Below are 16,937 nucleotides of genomic sequence, written 5' to 3' on the forward strand. Positions count from 1 at the left end.
TAAAGATCGGGACGGCGCCCAACGATTTCCGTTTCCCCTGCACCAACCAAACTCGCCGCTGCCACGCTCGCTACCTCGAGTTCCAGTAACTCTCTCTCTCTCTCTCTCTCTCGCTGCGCGCAAAAGCGGTGGTTCTCTTGGTTGCTGTTCAGGTGTAGGAAGGCAAAAGGAGAAGAGTCGCCGGAGTGCGAGAAGTTCCAGCGTTACTACCGATCTCTCTGCCCAACTGAATGGGTCAGTAACGTCGTCTTCTCATAAAGGCTTCTTCTTCTTCTTCTTCTTGGGTTCAGGTTGTATCATGGAACGAGCAGAGACCGCTGGGAACATTTCCGGGACCTATTTGACATGGTGACAAGCATAACAGTCGAACTCCAAAGTGGCTGTCAAGACTCTGAATCCAATAGCCTGTAGAAGAGCTTCGCTCTTAGTTCATCCAAGTGTTAAAGAAAGCTATTTTCTTTTCTTTTGCTTTTGCTTTTTGTTTTTGTTTTTTGTTTTTGTTCTGTGAAGTTCAATAGCTTGTAGAAGAACTTCACTCTTTGTTAAAAAAATGAAAAATCATTAAAATGAATACAAATAAAAAATAAAGACTTACTTGATTGGCCTGAAATATTTATTTTCATTGACCTTATAAATTAATTTTGTTTGTTTGCAATAAAAAGGAACTTTATTTTACATGAGAAAGCTAAGGGATTAATTATTATGACAACCGAGAAAGTGTTGCAGAACTATCATCCCTGTGATAAAGTTCATTTAAGATAAATCTCCAAGATGAAGAGAGGGATTAATTGTCATGACAAACACAAAAGTATAGCAGAACTAACATCCTTGAGTTTGGATACTGCCACTGGATCCTCTAGTATTAGAGTAGGAAGCATTCTTTGGTGCATTGCTGCTTCCATCAACTGGCATAGATTGGCTCAGGTTCAACTTTTCTCTGAATCCTGGAAGAAAGTAGTCGATTTGTGTTACATCTCAAATTGTACAGCCAAAAGAAGAAACCTGAATCCTAAACTTCCTTGCAAGAACAAGATTAACAGATGATTAGATAGCATCGTGTTCTAAACAATTCAGTTATCATTTTATAGCATGCATGCCAACACAATTTCACTTCTGAACTCCAGATGCATGTAATGAGTATTGTCCTTATCAACACAAGCATGGTATGGCACACTTGTGTCGATCTCAAAGCCCAAGTCACTCATTGAAACTAATCTGGAGGTAGATGTTCTTCACAGAAGACAGAATTGCACTTCAATACCTTTTTTTAATTGGAAATTTGTCATAACAGGGAGCATCTGCAATCTGATGTGCACAGCTATTGAACTAATAATATGCCCATCACTTGGAACAGAGTAGAAAGGTGATTGAGACAAGAAAGATGTGATTTTGCCAACGACAAATGGATATTTTACTTGCTGAGGTGGTTGAGGATCAGATTGGTTCTCAAAAAAATCTGAAGTGTTTGATATAAAGCATCAAGATAAGACACCAAGCAAAGATCTACATCAAGTGAGGGATAATTGTATACTAACCGATTGTCTTTGGCTCAGACATGTCCATTGGTATCCACCACATGCAAGCTCAAGGCATGCCTTGAATTGGGAGACTTATTCTCAAAACTGTCAAGAAATTGGAGAAGAAAAGTCAAGTCTACAATCACTACCAAGAAATAATGATGATGCCAAGAATACTACCTTTGATGTATAAGATCACCATGAATAACCACTAGAGAGCCTGCTTTTACTTCCAATGGTACAAAATCCTTGTGATCATAGGATGGTGAAGGATGATTAAAGTGAACCCCATTCTCATCTCTAATAAACCTCCTCTTTAGGCCATCTAAATCAATGTCAAAAGTATATAGTATATGACATCAAACAAGAAACAAAATAGAAAACCTAAGGAAGCTTAGGAAAGAAAGATACACTTGTGGGAGCCAGGGATGGCCCAGAGACAACCATTAGTGATAGTTGCATCCTCTAGTGCTAGCCACAATCCTGTGCAAGATGGAGGATCTGTAAAGAGAAATGAGTTATCCTGGTGTGGTACTGCTTCCCCACTAATGCCTGGTTGCTAAATTGCCAATTGTACAGAGATCACAATCACTGTTAAGTTGGTAATATACAACATTTGCAATCAATTAACAAGCATAAAAAAGCAGCCACAGAGAAAGAAAAACTCTCAACACAAAAGACCTAATTTTCATGTTATCTATTTGTCTTAGCTAGCTTCCAAGTATCATAAGATTTTGATTGTAGCAATATTAGCTGCACGACAAGTCCAAATAACAATGAACTTATTAGCTGAAATAATATGAACAACAAACATGGATATGATTAGGTTTCTGACATCCAGCCAAACTAGGACTATTAAGAAGGTACCTTAAAGATATACATGGATTGTATAACCACAGTTCTCTTGTAATCCAATGAGCAGAGCATCCCTGTCCGAGAATGAGAACTCTTTAAAGACAGGATCTATTTCATGTAGTGCTGCAGAGGAAGATGAGAATAAATAAATAAATTCTCTTAGAAGTAAATCAGAGAGCTAGATATCAAATATCTACATCCGACTATAAATAAACACATTTGTGTTATATACTACATGAAATGCCAATTACGCATGACAGCTGGCGGACAAACCATGGCCAACTTTATTTATTGAGAGCTCCTTCAGCTGTTTCAAACGCCCATCTTCTCCAAATGCATTCTCTGCAAGAACCATCAGAAAAGTTTCCCACAGAATAACAAGCTAGTTAAAAAAAAGAGCTGATAGCATGGTACTTGAAACTAATCCGTGCAAATAAAAAAAATAAAAAAGAAAGAAAGAAAAATGGATGCAACAACTTAGCAATGAAGCATAGACATCACATTATATCAGTACGAGAATTTGTAAGCCGTGGAATAATCTGATCTTTGTACACAGCTTATCCTACTATATGAACCTTGCCAACAAGGGTGGCTCAGGTGCATAGGCACCTCACAACCACATTATTTTATGTTTCTCTTAAAGAATCTCCAAAGTCACTCTTCTACTACAACTCACCTACTACAAATGCTCACAGAAACATCCTAATATAATAATTCCAACATGAACAAGTATCTCTTTGCTGCCTCAGGTGCATAAGCAACTCACAACCACAGTATTTTATGTTTCTCTTAAAGAATCTCCACAGTGTCACTCTTCTACTACAACTCACCTACTACAAATGCTGACAGATGTTCACTCCAACAATCAAATTAGTAGTTAAGGCCCAGATTCTCTTGGATAGATCTTCAGCAAAAGTGACTGCAAATGGTAAATAATGGCAATCTATTTTTCTTCAAACAAATGTGTACAACACCATCATCAGTGCTTTTTGTAAATCAATGTCAGAGACCAGTTGGACTAACTTCAATTTCGAAGGAAGTAAATCGTCAAGGTAAAGAGACATTCTTTTAGTGAGAAGATTGTGTATGAACCCATCTAAAACTCAAATATTTTCATATTTATCCATGCATAGTCGCAGAAAATCACATATCTTACTACAAAGTGGAGATATCAGTTGATATGTTCATGTCATTTGTTTCTCTGTCACATGTAGCAACTTCAACATGACTAGCTTATGCTACATCAGTAAAATAACATTTTTATTAACGACACACAACTTCTAACCAAAAAAGAAACGATTTTTGCGACCGAACAAGACCAAAACAGAAAAGTTCATTACGCACAGACCTTCGAAGAAGAAGGAGATCTTCTCGGCGCCCTGAAAGAAGTAATCGTCCGTATGCTGCTGCTAAATCAATGTAAAGAGAAGGGATCAAATGCAAAAAAACCCTCTTTTTTCTCCTCTTCCCTGTTCGATCTACAACCACCAAAGACCTTCGTGATGTTCTAATACGTGGTTCTTCGTGGAGAAGATGGACGAGAAGGACCCATCGAACCCGTCCAACAACTCCGCCATTCGATCCCTCATCTTCCCGACCTCGTCCTTACTGGAGAACGATTCGAGAATCAAATACCCTGCAAGAAATAACTATTGGATTTCTTTTCCCGGAAGATTAATCCGGGAGCTGCTCGGCCGTGAGGTTGCCAGCGTTTGCCATCGCGCTCGCTCGCTTTCACCACCCCAAGGATCGATCAGCCTTTCCCGGTCATCTTCTGATGTGGTCGGAGCGACTCACCGCGCGTTTGCTCGCGTCAATACCAAATCGCTTAAAATAAAATAAAATAAAATATTAAATCTAATAATATTATAAAATTACGTATCTGTCCCTTCCAAATTAGGAGAGAACATATTTATTTCTATTCTTCATTGTAGCATATGAATAATATTCCCTTCAATTTTACATTAATAATTATTTAATAACATAAAATATTAACAATATATATCTAAAATATTGGTTTAGTAGTAATGAATAATAATATGTGCATTTAAATACATCCTAAGAATTTTACATTAATTATTATTTAATTATCTAAAACAATAGGATGATTCCCTCACTTGGGATTAGAGGATTTAAAATATTAACCCATAAATTTGTACATCTAAAATATTAATATGGTGTTGATCCGAGACGATTTACTTACTAAGAGTTAAGGATTCGATATCTTATTCAATATATTTTAAAAATATTCAACTAGCTTAGTTGATAAATAATTTGATTATTGATAGTAAGATCTTCGATCAAATGCATTAAAAGAATTATATTATTAAATCTAATGTATTAGTATAATCATAAATGCTGGAATATGTAATTTTTTGTGCATAGACTAAACTTAAATTTAAAGATAAATATAAAAAACCCAATGATTTAGTATATTTAATTGCATAAAATGAATTTTCTTATTCTTCAATAGCAAAGAAAAAGAGGATAAAAGGAAAATGTATGTATTTTTTTTCATATACATTTTCTCTGATTTCTGAAACCCAAAAAGGCATGGGATAAACAATTTCTTGTCCTCAAGTCTTATATTTGAATGCAGACATTTAATAGTGTCTATTCATAGTGGCTGCCTCCCAAATGTTCTTGGGCTGATCTGAGACTACATGCAACTTATCATGCACATTTTTGACTCAAGATTGATCACTTCACTTGATAATACATCATAGGATACATCAAAGCCAGTATAGTACAGAAAATGCAATAACAACAACAATACATCTTAGCCTCTATCAGTATGAACTCTAAATGTTCCTCTCAACAAGACAGATTTGCTCCCACAATATATCAACATCAGTGATCCAGAAGAGAAAAGAAAAGAAAAGAGGACTCCAAGGACACTATAGAATTGCTACTTGATGCACACAAGACCAAAAGAGATACTTTATTGAGAATATCAAAATTTTAAGACCTAGATACAAAGAACAGAAACTGTATACCAACAGCTACTGCACTCACTCGATTACAGCCCTTGAACACTGAAGTAGACACGATGTTCATATCGTCGCACTTGAACTCAGGAGACATGTAACCAACACTACTCCACTAAAATTATCCAAATGATCAATATTATTACCGCCCTTGAACACTGATAACATCAAGCTCCATCACACATGACTACATGCACAGAAGGTTTAGCACTACCACAGGCAAAAAGATTAGAGAGATATTAAATGTTTTCTTTTAGGAACCACCAAATTGCTCTCGATTATATTGAATTGTAAGTAACATAATGAAATGAGATTATGACAATATGATGGGAACATATAATTCCTGATTAAGGCACCAAAATAATGCATGACGTGGCATCCATACCAATATAAAGAAGGCTCTATTTTATAGAAAGCACGCGTGCATAATGGTTCCCTTTGGCAAAATAAAATTCAATCTGGCATTTATTTTAAATCAGAAGGAAAAAAAAATTCTGACACTCATTTCCTGAAACCACCCCTCTTTCCATAGCCTCGACCACCTCTTCTGCCACCTCCTCTCTGATGGCTTCCATGTTTGTTGCCCAAAACCCTATCATTATCTGATGTTGACTGGACTTTCAGATGGTCAGGCAAGGGGAGTATCTTATCCACACATTTACGAAAGCTAAAATCATCAGTAGTACCATCGACCCGAATAAGAAAGAAGCATCGACTTTTATATGTCGGGTGATAGCGCACCTGGAATGCCTCGATTCCTTCTCCAATCTTCTTGGCAGGTTCAGGATGCCCCTTCTTCAACAAATCCAGCAATACCATGTGCTCATACTGAAATATAAAAAGCACTATTGTAAATTAAAAACATAACTTCTGTTATTAAACTCTTTGATAATGATCAAAAATTACTGTATAAGACCCCATATTAAGAACAAACATGATAAATAAATGAACAATATTGATGTTATGCAACATACAACTGCCAGTTTAGCACCTTTAGGATGCCATACATCAACTGGAAATCAGATTCATCAATGAAGGATCCCACAATTTGTTTATGAGCAAGAGATATAAGGGGAAGAAAGACTTCCAATGAGAGAATCCATAACAACGTGAAACAGTGTACAGCTTGATCTAATTGGTAATGGAAAGTCAAAATGAACAAGGCCAAGTAGACCCTACTATAACATGAGGTATCCATAGAGCAAAATCTCTGAAGCTACCAAAAGATTCAATTCTTCTAAGATGAGCAAGCTGTCGGATAAACAGAGAGTGCAGTAGAAAAATATAACGATTGTTTTTTCATAACATGCAAGATACCAATATTCAATGTCCCATATCTCATCCTTTCATTATCAATTCACATTAAACTCAGGACAAGTGTTGCACATCATAGCTTACCAAACATAATCAACAAAACCAATAACACCAACGAAAGCATTGGCATTGGTACTAGATGATTTGTCTTCCAGCATCAGGTGAACTGAAATGGATAACTGCAATTTGGAGGTAAAGTGATACTGTCATTTTCTCCCTCGCACTTATCACTTTATTCCTTCTACAAACAAAATAAAAAGAATTCAATTATCACTTAGAATCAACAAGCTAATCCAGATCCAACTCCTTAAAATTAATCAAATAGATCACTTTTTACCCTCAACATGTTTCAAACACTGACTCAGAAGGCTGCCAATCCAGAGCAACTCCTTAAATTAATCAAATAGATCACTTTTTACCCTCAACATGCTTCAAACACTAACTCAGTAGGCTGCTAATCCAGATCGATTAAATTTCATTCTTCCGACAATTTCAATTACTTCTCTCCTTAAGTTTGCTTCCAGCAGTTACTAGTTTTGACTTAATTGTTATCATCACAATAAAAACATTTTATTTCGAATAAATATTTGATTTTTAGTATCTTCTTAATTGCTTGTAGTGCATGCCAACTTGAACCAAATATCCCACATGAACTTTTACAGCATTCCAGGTTTTATTTGCAGCATGTGGTTCCCAGCAGTAAATCTTGTGAATAAAATTAACATTACCAGGATCGAGAAACACCATAGGTTTTTATGTCGAGATCCTGGCATAAACTGGACCAGATTAGGACTGAAATGTTCAACCATGAGTGAGAATCAATGAAGATTGTGCTAAAATCAACCAAACCAACAAAAAGACTAATTGGGAATTTTCTAGGGACAGCAAGAAGCTGGTCTAACGTGCAACTGACTTGGATCAACCTAGAATCACACTCAACAATCAGCTTTGGATTAGCATCAATCTGGATTCAAGATTCTAAGAAGTCCAATTAATCTATATAGAATCAGTCATCAGAACATCCTTTTAGTCTGAATACAATTTTTGCCTGAACAAGAATACATATGCATATATACTCAAATCATATGGAGTGCTTCAAAATAGATTCCCTCACTCCTGTGGAGATCATTTCCTACATATCCATGGACTCTTTAAAAGTGGTCTAGCTTGCAAAACTATATAAAAAAATAGCACTGGAATTACAATTCTCCTAACTCGAGGTCAAATTTTTGGAAACCACATGAACTTACATATCTTCCTCATTCACATAATACATTCAATGTACACATTCAGATCCAAAATTGCAGGTGCACAATAGGTGAAAATTCTACACGTGTCTTAAAAAATTTCTTTCTTGTTCTTATTGGTGTGATTGTCTTTAAATAAATGCATGCAAAAAGGGATTCATATAAAATTTTGCTTCTTCTTTTATGAAATAAAAACATTAGTTTTGAACAAAAGCATATGGCAAACGTAACCCTTAGCAACTCAAAGCATAAAAGGTTGCATCAGCAGCAATACACTCTCCCACCACATGTTTGTTATAATTCCAAGCTCACGTACACAAATTCTTTCTCAAGATTGCACATTTCAACTACATTTATGGATCCTTTTCTGATACAGTTCAAGCAAGATTAAGGTAATTTCAACTAAACAAATCATGTCTCCAAAACGAATTAACAACAAAGAAACGAACTTTTTCCTGTATCAACGTAAAGAAAGGAAATTTGCTAAGGAACAAAAGGCGCACCTTGTTGATATTAAGATTGGGCAACCAGGAACGGAGAAGCTTCAGGAAGTAATCAAACATCTCCACTGACGACGTAAACACCTTCGGTCCGATACTTGCCACCTCCGACTCCCCACCGTCCCGGCTTCTTCGCACGTCCACATCGCCTCCAACTTCCTCCTCTCCTTCAACTCCATCCGTCCCTTCTTCTTCCAAACAACCCTCCGGCTTCTGCCTCTTCGAAACAGAGTCCTCCTCGCCGGCCTCCTCTCTTCTCCTCTTCTCGGCGCTGCCACCGCTCTCAGCCGGCACCGCTTCCGCCATGAGCTCCTCTCCCTCGAGTAACTGAGGGTTATCCGCGAGCTCTTCCGCCATGATCGCCGAAGTGCGAGCGTGCAAGTTTAACTAAACCCTAACACTAATGGATAGAATATAAATAGGTAGCTTTGTCACGTGCAGAGGAGGTGGTGGATGGAATTATCGACTAATTATCACATTTTAAGGAAAAAAAACCAATGGGGGATTTATCAGAAAAAGTTAATATATTATATTTTCTATTTTTCTATATATATATATATATATATATATATATATATATATATATATATATATATATATCCAATAAAGAGAAGGTCGACGCTTCATCACCAAACTCGCATGCCCTCCTCCTCCCTCCTCTTCGAGAAGGAGAGAGAGAGAGAGAGAGAGAGAGAGAGAGAGAGGGACGACGAAGAGGTAGAGAAATCTGTTTTCTTGTCTCTTCATCCTCCGCCTCGCCCTTCTTTTCACTGTTTCGGTATACATAGAGGCATGGCGGATCCCGAGAGCTCTTCCCTTCTCATGGCGCCGATCCCGGTCCTGGACCCCAACGAGATCGACCTCGAAGCTGGCCCTGGCGAGCAATTCCAGTGCCGGATCTGTCTCGAAACTGATGGTGGTCTTCCTCTCCCTTTCTACTCTGTACCTCTCTCCTCCTCCCTTTCTTTAGGGTTTATTCTCACATTCTTTTCGATTTCTGTCTTTTGTCTCGCAATTAAAGATTGGGTCTTAACTACCCCCATGAAATTTTGGGATAAATCGTGGGGATTGCGTCTCCAAACGTGGAAGTTCTTGCGATTGGGATTGAGACATAGAAGGTTTATGAGAGAGGAGTAAAAGAGAGTCACCTGAGCTGATTGCAAACTTATTCCTTTTTCATAATTGGAATTTCAGGAAGGGACTTCATAGCGCCATGCAAGTGCAAGGGGACCTCCAAGTACGTCCATCGTGAATGCTTGGACCACTGGCGGTCTGTCAAGGTGAGTGAACGAATTGTGTCTGTAGTAGATAGGGTTTCTAGTGCCTATGCTGCATTTATGCATCTTCAAGTATGTTCAGAACATCCTGTTGATGAACTGCTCTTTAAGCAAATGGCGTCATGAATCATGTTTTGTCATAGATCTCTTGTGTGAGGTGCAAACATCAGATCTGATAATCACGAGTATAATTATGCAAACATTTTCTTTATTATTATTATTATTATTATTATTATTATTATTATTATTATTATTTATGTGAAATGAATTTGAAATGTGATGTCCGATTCAGTATCCTAAGGTATCAGGAAGGATCCAATGTTAGATGTCTTCTAATCTGAGGATTAATTAGGTCCGAACAATATTTCACATGTGCAAGATGGGCGTACCAGTGGAACTGCTGAGGAAAAATTAGGTCGCTAGACATAGGAACACTAAGAAACAGACTACTAAATAATCATTATGGATGACTGATTAAGATGATATCATTGTGCACATGAAAGTATGAGGATGTAGTCATTAGAGGAAATAATGGATTATTGATAGGGTTTAGAGAGGGCAACAAAGATAAGATATTTCCCGGAACATGCTAAGAAAGTTTCAGAATTAAATTTCTAGATTTTTTTTTTTGACAGGTATGTTTCAAATTTTTGGAATTGGTGGCAAAGAGCGTCTCAAAAGCACAATCCATATCGTTGGATGATGGATCTTGGGCTGCCTTAATTATTGTCCTATTCCAGTAATCATTTAAGTATCATAAAGGCACCTAATGGTAAAAATTGTTTTTCATGCATCATTCATTTGTTGTTCATTATTTAGAAGAATGCAGATTTAAACCAATTGAGATTTTGCTGTCTCAGTAATTATATTGTCTCTGCTACCATGTAAGTATTTTAGAGGTAGTTACTGGCCAAAGCTGTTCGATGTCCTTTCCTGTATTAGTATGCTGTCATTCACCATTTAAAAAAACGTGGATCTAGACAGTAAAGCTTCTAAAAAAGTCTGGTCAACACTCTGTCAGCAGTGATCTGCAATTTTCCAAAATCAAATTCAGGGATGATTTATTCATGACAAATGCATGCCTTGGTACATCTGAAATTGTAAAATGATTTTTGTTTACCTAGCCTAGCATCTCACGATATAGTTATTTTTACAATGGTGGAAACTAGAATCTTAGTGGCTACTTGACGTTGGATATATGGGAATTTGTTTCTTTCTCTTCTCACTTGGTGGAAATAATTGCATTTTGGTCGGAGTAGATGGACGGGGCAAAGGGATCATCTCCAGCACTTCAAGAATAAATCACTTGAATGATCAGCAAATGTAGAGGCTTGCTAATGTCATATGTTAGAACTGCGAAAGAAAGTTTATGTCAAATTTATGCAAATCAAATCAAGTTTAGAGTAGTAATAACTGCCAAATCTGCTTATTGGATTAAAGGCTGACAATATGCCATTAGAAAATGCTCCACCTAAGTTTCACTGATATTTTTCTTCTCTTCTGTTTTTCCATAAATGTTTGTGAATATATCCAGTTCCAAGGTAGCTAATTTCTGTCATATTTTCATTTTCATCAGGAAGGTTTTGCATTTTCCCATTGCACAACCTGCAAGGCTCCATACTATTTGAGGGTTCATGTTCATGCAGACAGGAAATGGAGAACCTTGAAGTTCCGATTCTTTGTTACTAGGGACATACTGTCTATATTCGCAGTTGTTCAACTCGTAAGCTTAAGTTCTCCCATCTCATTCTTGATAATAATCCAACAATTTTATTTTGCACTAATCCTTTTTTCTGTGCATTCGAGACAGATAATATCTTTGTTGGCATATCTGGTCTTTCTGGTTGATAGCTCTCAAAACAGTTGGTTGCGGTTGGCTTGGGGTTTTGACAGCAAAATTAGTTTCTACTATGTATGTGGTATGCTTCTAAACTGTAAGAGCACTTCATGATGATTTTATCTATTGGTTACATTATAAAGGTGTTATCTCATGCTTGTTCATGTTGTAGTGCATTGTTTATGTTGAAGCATGGAAAGTGCTGTTGGCATTTGTAAATTGTAGGATTTGAAAATTTCATGTGTTCTGTTGCCATTTGAATTCTAGGATTTGGAGAGTGAGTTCTGGAAGGTGGGCTTTTGATGGTGTTTCTCCCAAATGAAATCTTCATGTTTAACAGGATTTGGAAATCGAATTCTAGGGGGATTTGGAGAGTGGAATTATCATAAGGTTATTCTGGGAAGGGATGTGAGGGTGGGAATTATTTAGTGGAACTTTTGAGTTGTTTGGCTAAAATCTTGAAATTCTTGACGAAAATCCTGTATAACATGGGGCCTAAACTACACAATTTTCTTTTCCTATAATAGCTATTGTTTTTTCATGCAAGTCATTAGTTCATAGGTTTAAGAGCTTTAATATAAAAATGTATGCTATCTGACAACATTCCATGCAGCACATGTTCAGAAACTGTTTCCAGTAAAATAGATAATTTCTCTCTTACTATGTAATGTCTGGAATATAATGATTCACATGCTTATGTATTAAGATTTGTCTCGACCATAAAATTTTGTACATTGTTGTTTTATATCTCATAATACTTGGATCTTTTAGATTGGACATTATATCATATTCATGCTAATTTTCGTCATTATGCTTATCTACAATGCAGGGGCACTATTATTTTTCGCGCTGCTTGGGTTATCCGGATGCTTTATAACTTGTTATGATCGACGAGTGCGCAATGATTTGGCTCAGCCATGTCGAGAGTTATGTCTTTGTTGTTGTCAACCAGGGTTAGCATCTGTTATCCTTTAGTTTCTGGAATTTGTCATATCTTGTAATAGTGTAAATCCATTTCTACGTGATTTGTTATGTATATGCTTTTAAGTGAATCTTGTATAAACCTAATGTAATCATTAAATAAAATGGATTACTTTCTCATTCTTTCCCATCTCCACACGTTCTCCTACTCTACATGTTTTTGATGCATTCATTTTCTTTTTGTTTTTTCAGTATGTGTGCCGATTGTCATCTGCCTGGCACCCTCTGTATGTGGACCGATTGTACCACATGCTTTGAAAGTTGTGCAAGTACAGCAGGAGAATGTGGATGCTTGGGAGGGGCTGGCGAAGCTGGTCTACCGTTGCTTTTTATAATAGGATTAATCATTCTTGGGCTGTTCACCATTATTGGCATATTTTACAGTGTTCTCGTGGCAACAATGGTCGGCCAACGAATTTGGCAGCGTCACTATCATATACTTGCTAAACGGATGCTAACAAAAGTGAGTCCTGTTTTCTCTGTGTGTAAGCAGTTCATTTCCTTGTTTTGTTCCTGTTGAAGCAAAGAGCCATGAATCGATTTTCCTGCTTCGCAGTTTCATTTTGTTTTAGTACACAAAACAAGAAATTTATGCCAAAGCTGATATCTTTTTCCTGTCTAATTCCATCCAGTATTCTCTACTAAACCTTCTAATGGTGTGTCGGTGTTCATCAGGAGTATGTCGTGGAGGACGTTGATGGCGAGGGCACTGATTGGTGCCCGCCACCCCTTCCAGCTGAGCATGTTCAGCAGCTAAAGACACTTGGACTCCTGTAGTTTCATCTTGAGAGGCAAATAACCGTTGTGCTCTAGAGATGAAATGGAAGAGACATGTGAGAGCATCTGGTAGGCAGTCTTTTTCCCATGGAAACGAAGTCTATATTACTCTATCCTCTCTACGAAAAGTGTATTTCCTACCTCTATATTGTAAATGTCCACCAGATGTAGCATCTTCAGTTTTTCTATTACACCATCATCTTCAGAGAGTTCCAAGCATGGCTCATGCTTGCTGGTCTTTTAGTATATATGGTTTAAGAAGATTGTGAGAAAGATTTGGTGGCATTGAAAAACTATGTAAATGATTAAGAGTTTGTTTCCACATATTGGATAACTCTTTGTCATAATCTTCTTTTATAGTGTGAACATGACAGATGGAGAGTTTGTCTCTGCATATTCTGAAAACTACTGATGATAATGGAGAAAGCTGCAGACAGAGAGTGTGTAAGAAAACCAGCTACAGAGGCTGGTCAGTCTTTTTACAGGTTTTTTTTGTCAAAAAATTATGTTAAAAAGGTTATTTGATACCTCATGTCAATCTCTTATTAGATTGTCAAATAAGAGTTTAAATTAATCTATTTTATCAAATTGTCTTAACATTATCGCTCTATTTTTTCTCTTTTTGTTTTTTGGTTTAACATGTGAATGTTTTACAAATAGGGAAATCCCAGCATAAAATAAGCTCAAGACAAGCTTAATACACTGCATCATAACATCCCTTGAGCACCTTTGAAGGGGAAGATATATTACTTGTCTTGTCTCCACCTGTTTTATCAATCAACAGTCTCAGTCCATTCATTCCGAAGTATTCAAGCCCAGTTGATAAGGCTTCCTCCTCATCAAGGTACACTTAACACATCTTCAAGTGTATAATTCCATCTCCAAATTTGAATCCTCCATTGAACTACTCATACTTTGTTTCTCAGTCCATCAATTCCATAATACTTGCGCACTTAGTCTGCCTCAGACCAACCTACTGATCAAGTCCTCCAAGGAAGTTGACATAGTAGTAAATAAAAAGGTGAAAATGTTCTGAAAATTGTGATGAAAAATTGGATTTCATAGGATATTTCCTGAACAAATTATGCATGGGAAAAGCATGTTGATGGATTCCAAGAACATGGGAAGGAAGGCTTTGTTCTTTTGAACAATGTGGTACAACTTTTCTCCAGTTTTGTTTGCTTTACCAGCTCAAGAAACTGATTTCCATTCAGATTGATATTTCCATGTGAATATATGTCCTTAAAGTCAGATTGATATTTCCATTTAGTCACTGATTTAGCTTGCTCCAATCTAAAAATATATGTCTTAGATTGGACTGGGTATAATGTACCTGTCAAACTAAACCAGTGCACCCACAGAACTATTACCTTGCGATCATATTGGTGTTATAATTGCAGTGGTTTCCCAAAACTCTTGGACCAGACGAAATCAAATGGATAGGTTAATCATTAGATAGTTAATGCATTTATCGTTCCAGTGATGATGATTGCCTGATAGTTTTCATTATCATATACTTGTTTTCGTGGATGCTTAATAGTGCACGCTGTCGACTTCGATTGGAAAGCACACATGCGTGTATCATATGTGATAGTGAGCGCATGGCCACGAAACTGCTGCCTCCTCCTCGGATATCGTGATAGACGATCATAAATGTTTTACTGATTCTACAAATCTTTTCTCTTCCTTAATTATTTATTTATTTATGTTCCTAATATAAAAGAAGAATCTAATATTTATCTCTAAATTATGTTCTAATAATAATGTTTCTATTAAATTTTTATCATCTTCATTTGTTGCCAAGGATCTCAACATGGAGACACATCTTATATACCACCACATGACACCATCAAAAATTTATTTTTAAGCTATCTACTATTAACCAAGCTTTAAAATTTTTTGAATGATGAGTCGCAATGTTTGAAGACTATAATAATTTATTACGAAAGTAGAACTTAGTCCCGTTCAAGTCAAAATCTTGTAAGGTATAAATGAATTTTTCATATCAAATGAAATCTTGATAGGTCTATTAATAACTATAAAGAAGTCCATCAAGTCAAAATCTTATAAGGTGTAAATGAATTTTTCATATCAAATGAAATCTTGATAGGTCCATTAATAACTATAAAGCAAGTCCTTCCAAGTCAAAATCTTGTAAGGTGTAAATGAATTTTTCATATCAAACCAAATCTTGATAGATTCATTAATAACTATAAAGCAAGACGACCTGTTAGAAAGAGTATCATCACATATTGAGTCTAATTATGAAACCAATAATAAGTTATATTATTTTTTATCTTAGTTTGCCTAACAATCGGGGATTTCGATGGTGGACATGAATAATATATTTTTTTTTGGTCATATTTTCGAGGATATATTTATGAAGCAACCTCTAGGCTTTATTAATCACAATCTTTCTCAACATATTTGTAGGCCGTAAAAACTCTTTATGATCTCAAGTAGGCCTCTCATTGAATTTCGAATACATCTGGCCTCAATTAGATTTCATAATTCTCATTCCGAAGACTTCTAATCTCAATTAGATATTATAAACTTTGTTATTTGTTTATTCTCATAAAGGCATAATCATATTTTTACTAGTTTATATGAATGACTTAATTATTATTGATAATAAATCAATAATAATTAATCGGTAGCTTAGAAATAAGTTTTCTATCAAAAAGCATGAGTCGCTTAGTTATTTTTTTGGTGTTCAAGTAATCCACGTGATAAATGGTTTATTTCTTTCTCAACAAAAGTATATTCATGACCTTTTTCATCACACCAAAATACTTGAAGCCAATATTGTTACTACGCCAATATCTACAAGTATTCCTCTTACCCTATCTAATAGTGTTAATCTCGGTGACGCCACCTAGTATCATCGAGTTATTGGTAATCTATAGTATTTAACATTCACTTGTCCAAACATTGCATATGCAGTGAATAAATTTTCTTAATTTATACAAGTCTACTTCCAACCATTAGATAGTTGTTAAACGTCTTCTCCGGTACTTACAAAATACTATTAATCATGACTTATTTTTTCAAAAGGACTCTCCTTTATTGCTTCATGTATTTTTAAATATTAATTAAGCAAGTAATACGGATATATAATAGTGATTATGTCATATTTCTTGATCTTCTACTGGGGTTAAATATCAAGCGGTTGCTTCTACAACTACTAAATTTTGTTGGATTCAATCATTGTTATATACATTATTTATCACAATCTCTAGCCTCCATCTATATATTGTGATAATATCGGGATAGCATATCTATATGCTAATCCTGTATTTTACTCTCGAATGAAATACATAACCATCGATTTTCAAAGTACAAAATGATGGACTACGTGTCTCTCATGTTTTATCTTCTAATCAACATGCTTTTACCAAGCATTTATCTCACCAATAACTTTTACTTTGGTCCAATATCGATGTCTTTAATGGTAACACCATCTTGTAAGAGCATATTAGAAAAGATATTATTAAAAAAATAAATCACGATAAGATTATTATGATCCCCTCAATATTTTAATACTATATTATCATGATTCTAAATCATAAAAATTATGATAACATATTATCATGATTTAATATTCATTATTAATCTCAACATGATCTCCTACACTATGGAATAATT

General features: G+C 35.8%; 2 protein-coding genes and 1 pseudogene across 3 annotated transcripts; 1 reads left to right on the top strand and 2 right to left on the bottom strand.

Annotated features, from left to right (window-relative positions):
- Nucleotides 1–599: 599 nt before the first annotated feature.
- Nucleotides 600–3,961, bottom strand: LOC103985873 (phytanoyl-CoA dioxygenase 1-like; annotated as a pseudogene).
- Nucleotides 3,962–5,749: 1,788 nt separating this feature from the next.
- On the bottom strand, nucleotides 5,750–8,814 carry LOC135638621 (protein EMBRYO DEFECTIVE 514-like). Its single transcript, XM_065151824.1, has 2 exons — nucleotides 8,424–8,814; nucleotides 5,750–6,187 (listed from the first exon to the last, which is right to left on the bottom strand). Exons 1-2 carry the CDS (start codon nucleotides 8,775–8,777, stop codon nucleotides 5,861–5,863), a joined length of 681 nt encoding a protein of 226 aa, XP_065007896.1. The 5' UTR covers nucleotides 8,778–8,814; the 3' UTR covers nucleotides 5,750–5,860.
- A 226-nt stretch (nucleotides 8,815–9,040) lies between these two features.
- Nucleotides 9,041–13,639, top strand: LOC103985397 (uncharacterized). 2 transcript variants are annotated; one of them, XM_065150335.1, is made up of 8 exons: nucleotides 9,119–9,137; nucleotides 9,209–9,336; nucleotides 9,615–9,700; nucleotides 11,274–11,420; nucleotides 11,508–11,616; nucleotides 12,364–12,487; nucleotides 12,708–12,978; nucleotides 13,191–13,639. In XM_065150335.1, the coding sequence occupies exons 2-8, from the start codon at nucleotides 9,213–9,215 to the stop codon at nucleotides 13,290–13,292; spliced, it is 963 nt and encodes a 320-aa protein (XP_065006407.1). In that variant the 5' UTR covers nucleotides 9,119–9,137; nucleotides 9,209–9,212; the 3' UTR covers nucleotides 13,293–13,639. The 2 variants fall into 2 exon arrangements, with proteins under 2 accessions (XP_009401348.2, XP_065006407.1); XM_009403073.3 differs by having other exon boundaries at nucleotides 9,041–9,336.
- The last annotated feature ends 3,298 nt before the right edge of the window (nucleotides 13,640–16,937 follow it).

Source organism: Musa acuminata, chromosome BXJ3-5 (genome assembly GCF_036884655.1).
Source record: "Musa acuminata AAA Group cultivar baxijiao chromosome BXJ3-5, Cavendish_Baxijiao_AAA, whole genome shotgun sequence".
Lineage (NCBI taxonomy): Eukaryota > Viridiplantae > Streptophyta > Magnoliopsida > Zingiberales > Musaceae > Musa > Musa acuminata.

What these genes read in the sequence shown, in the direction of transcription:
- LOC135638621 (XM_065151824.1), bottom strand. Translation starts at nt 8,777, where the DNA reads ATGGCGGAAGAGCTCGCGGATAACCCTCAGTTACTCGAGGGAGAGGAG. An exon ending in CCAATCTTAATATCAACAAG is followed by an intron (nt 6,188 to 8,423) that starts GTGCGCCTTTTG and finishes TTTATATTTCAG; the next exon opens with TATGAGCACATGGTATTGCT.
- LOC103985397 (XM_009403073.3), top strand. Translation starts at nt 9,060, where the DNA reads ATGCCCTCCTCCTCCCTCCTCTTCGAGAAGGAGAGAGAGAGAGAGAGA. An exon ending in GATCTGTCTCGAAACTGATG is followed by an intron (nt 9,337 to 9,614) that starts GTGGTCTTCCTC and finishes TTGGAATTTCAG; the next exon opens with GAAGGGACTTCATAGCGCCA. An exon ending in TATTCGCAGTTGTTCAACTC is followed by an intron (nt 11,421 to 11,507) that starts GTAAGCTTAAGT and finishes CATTCGAGACAG; the next exon opens with ATAATATCTTTGTTGGCATA.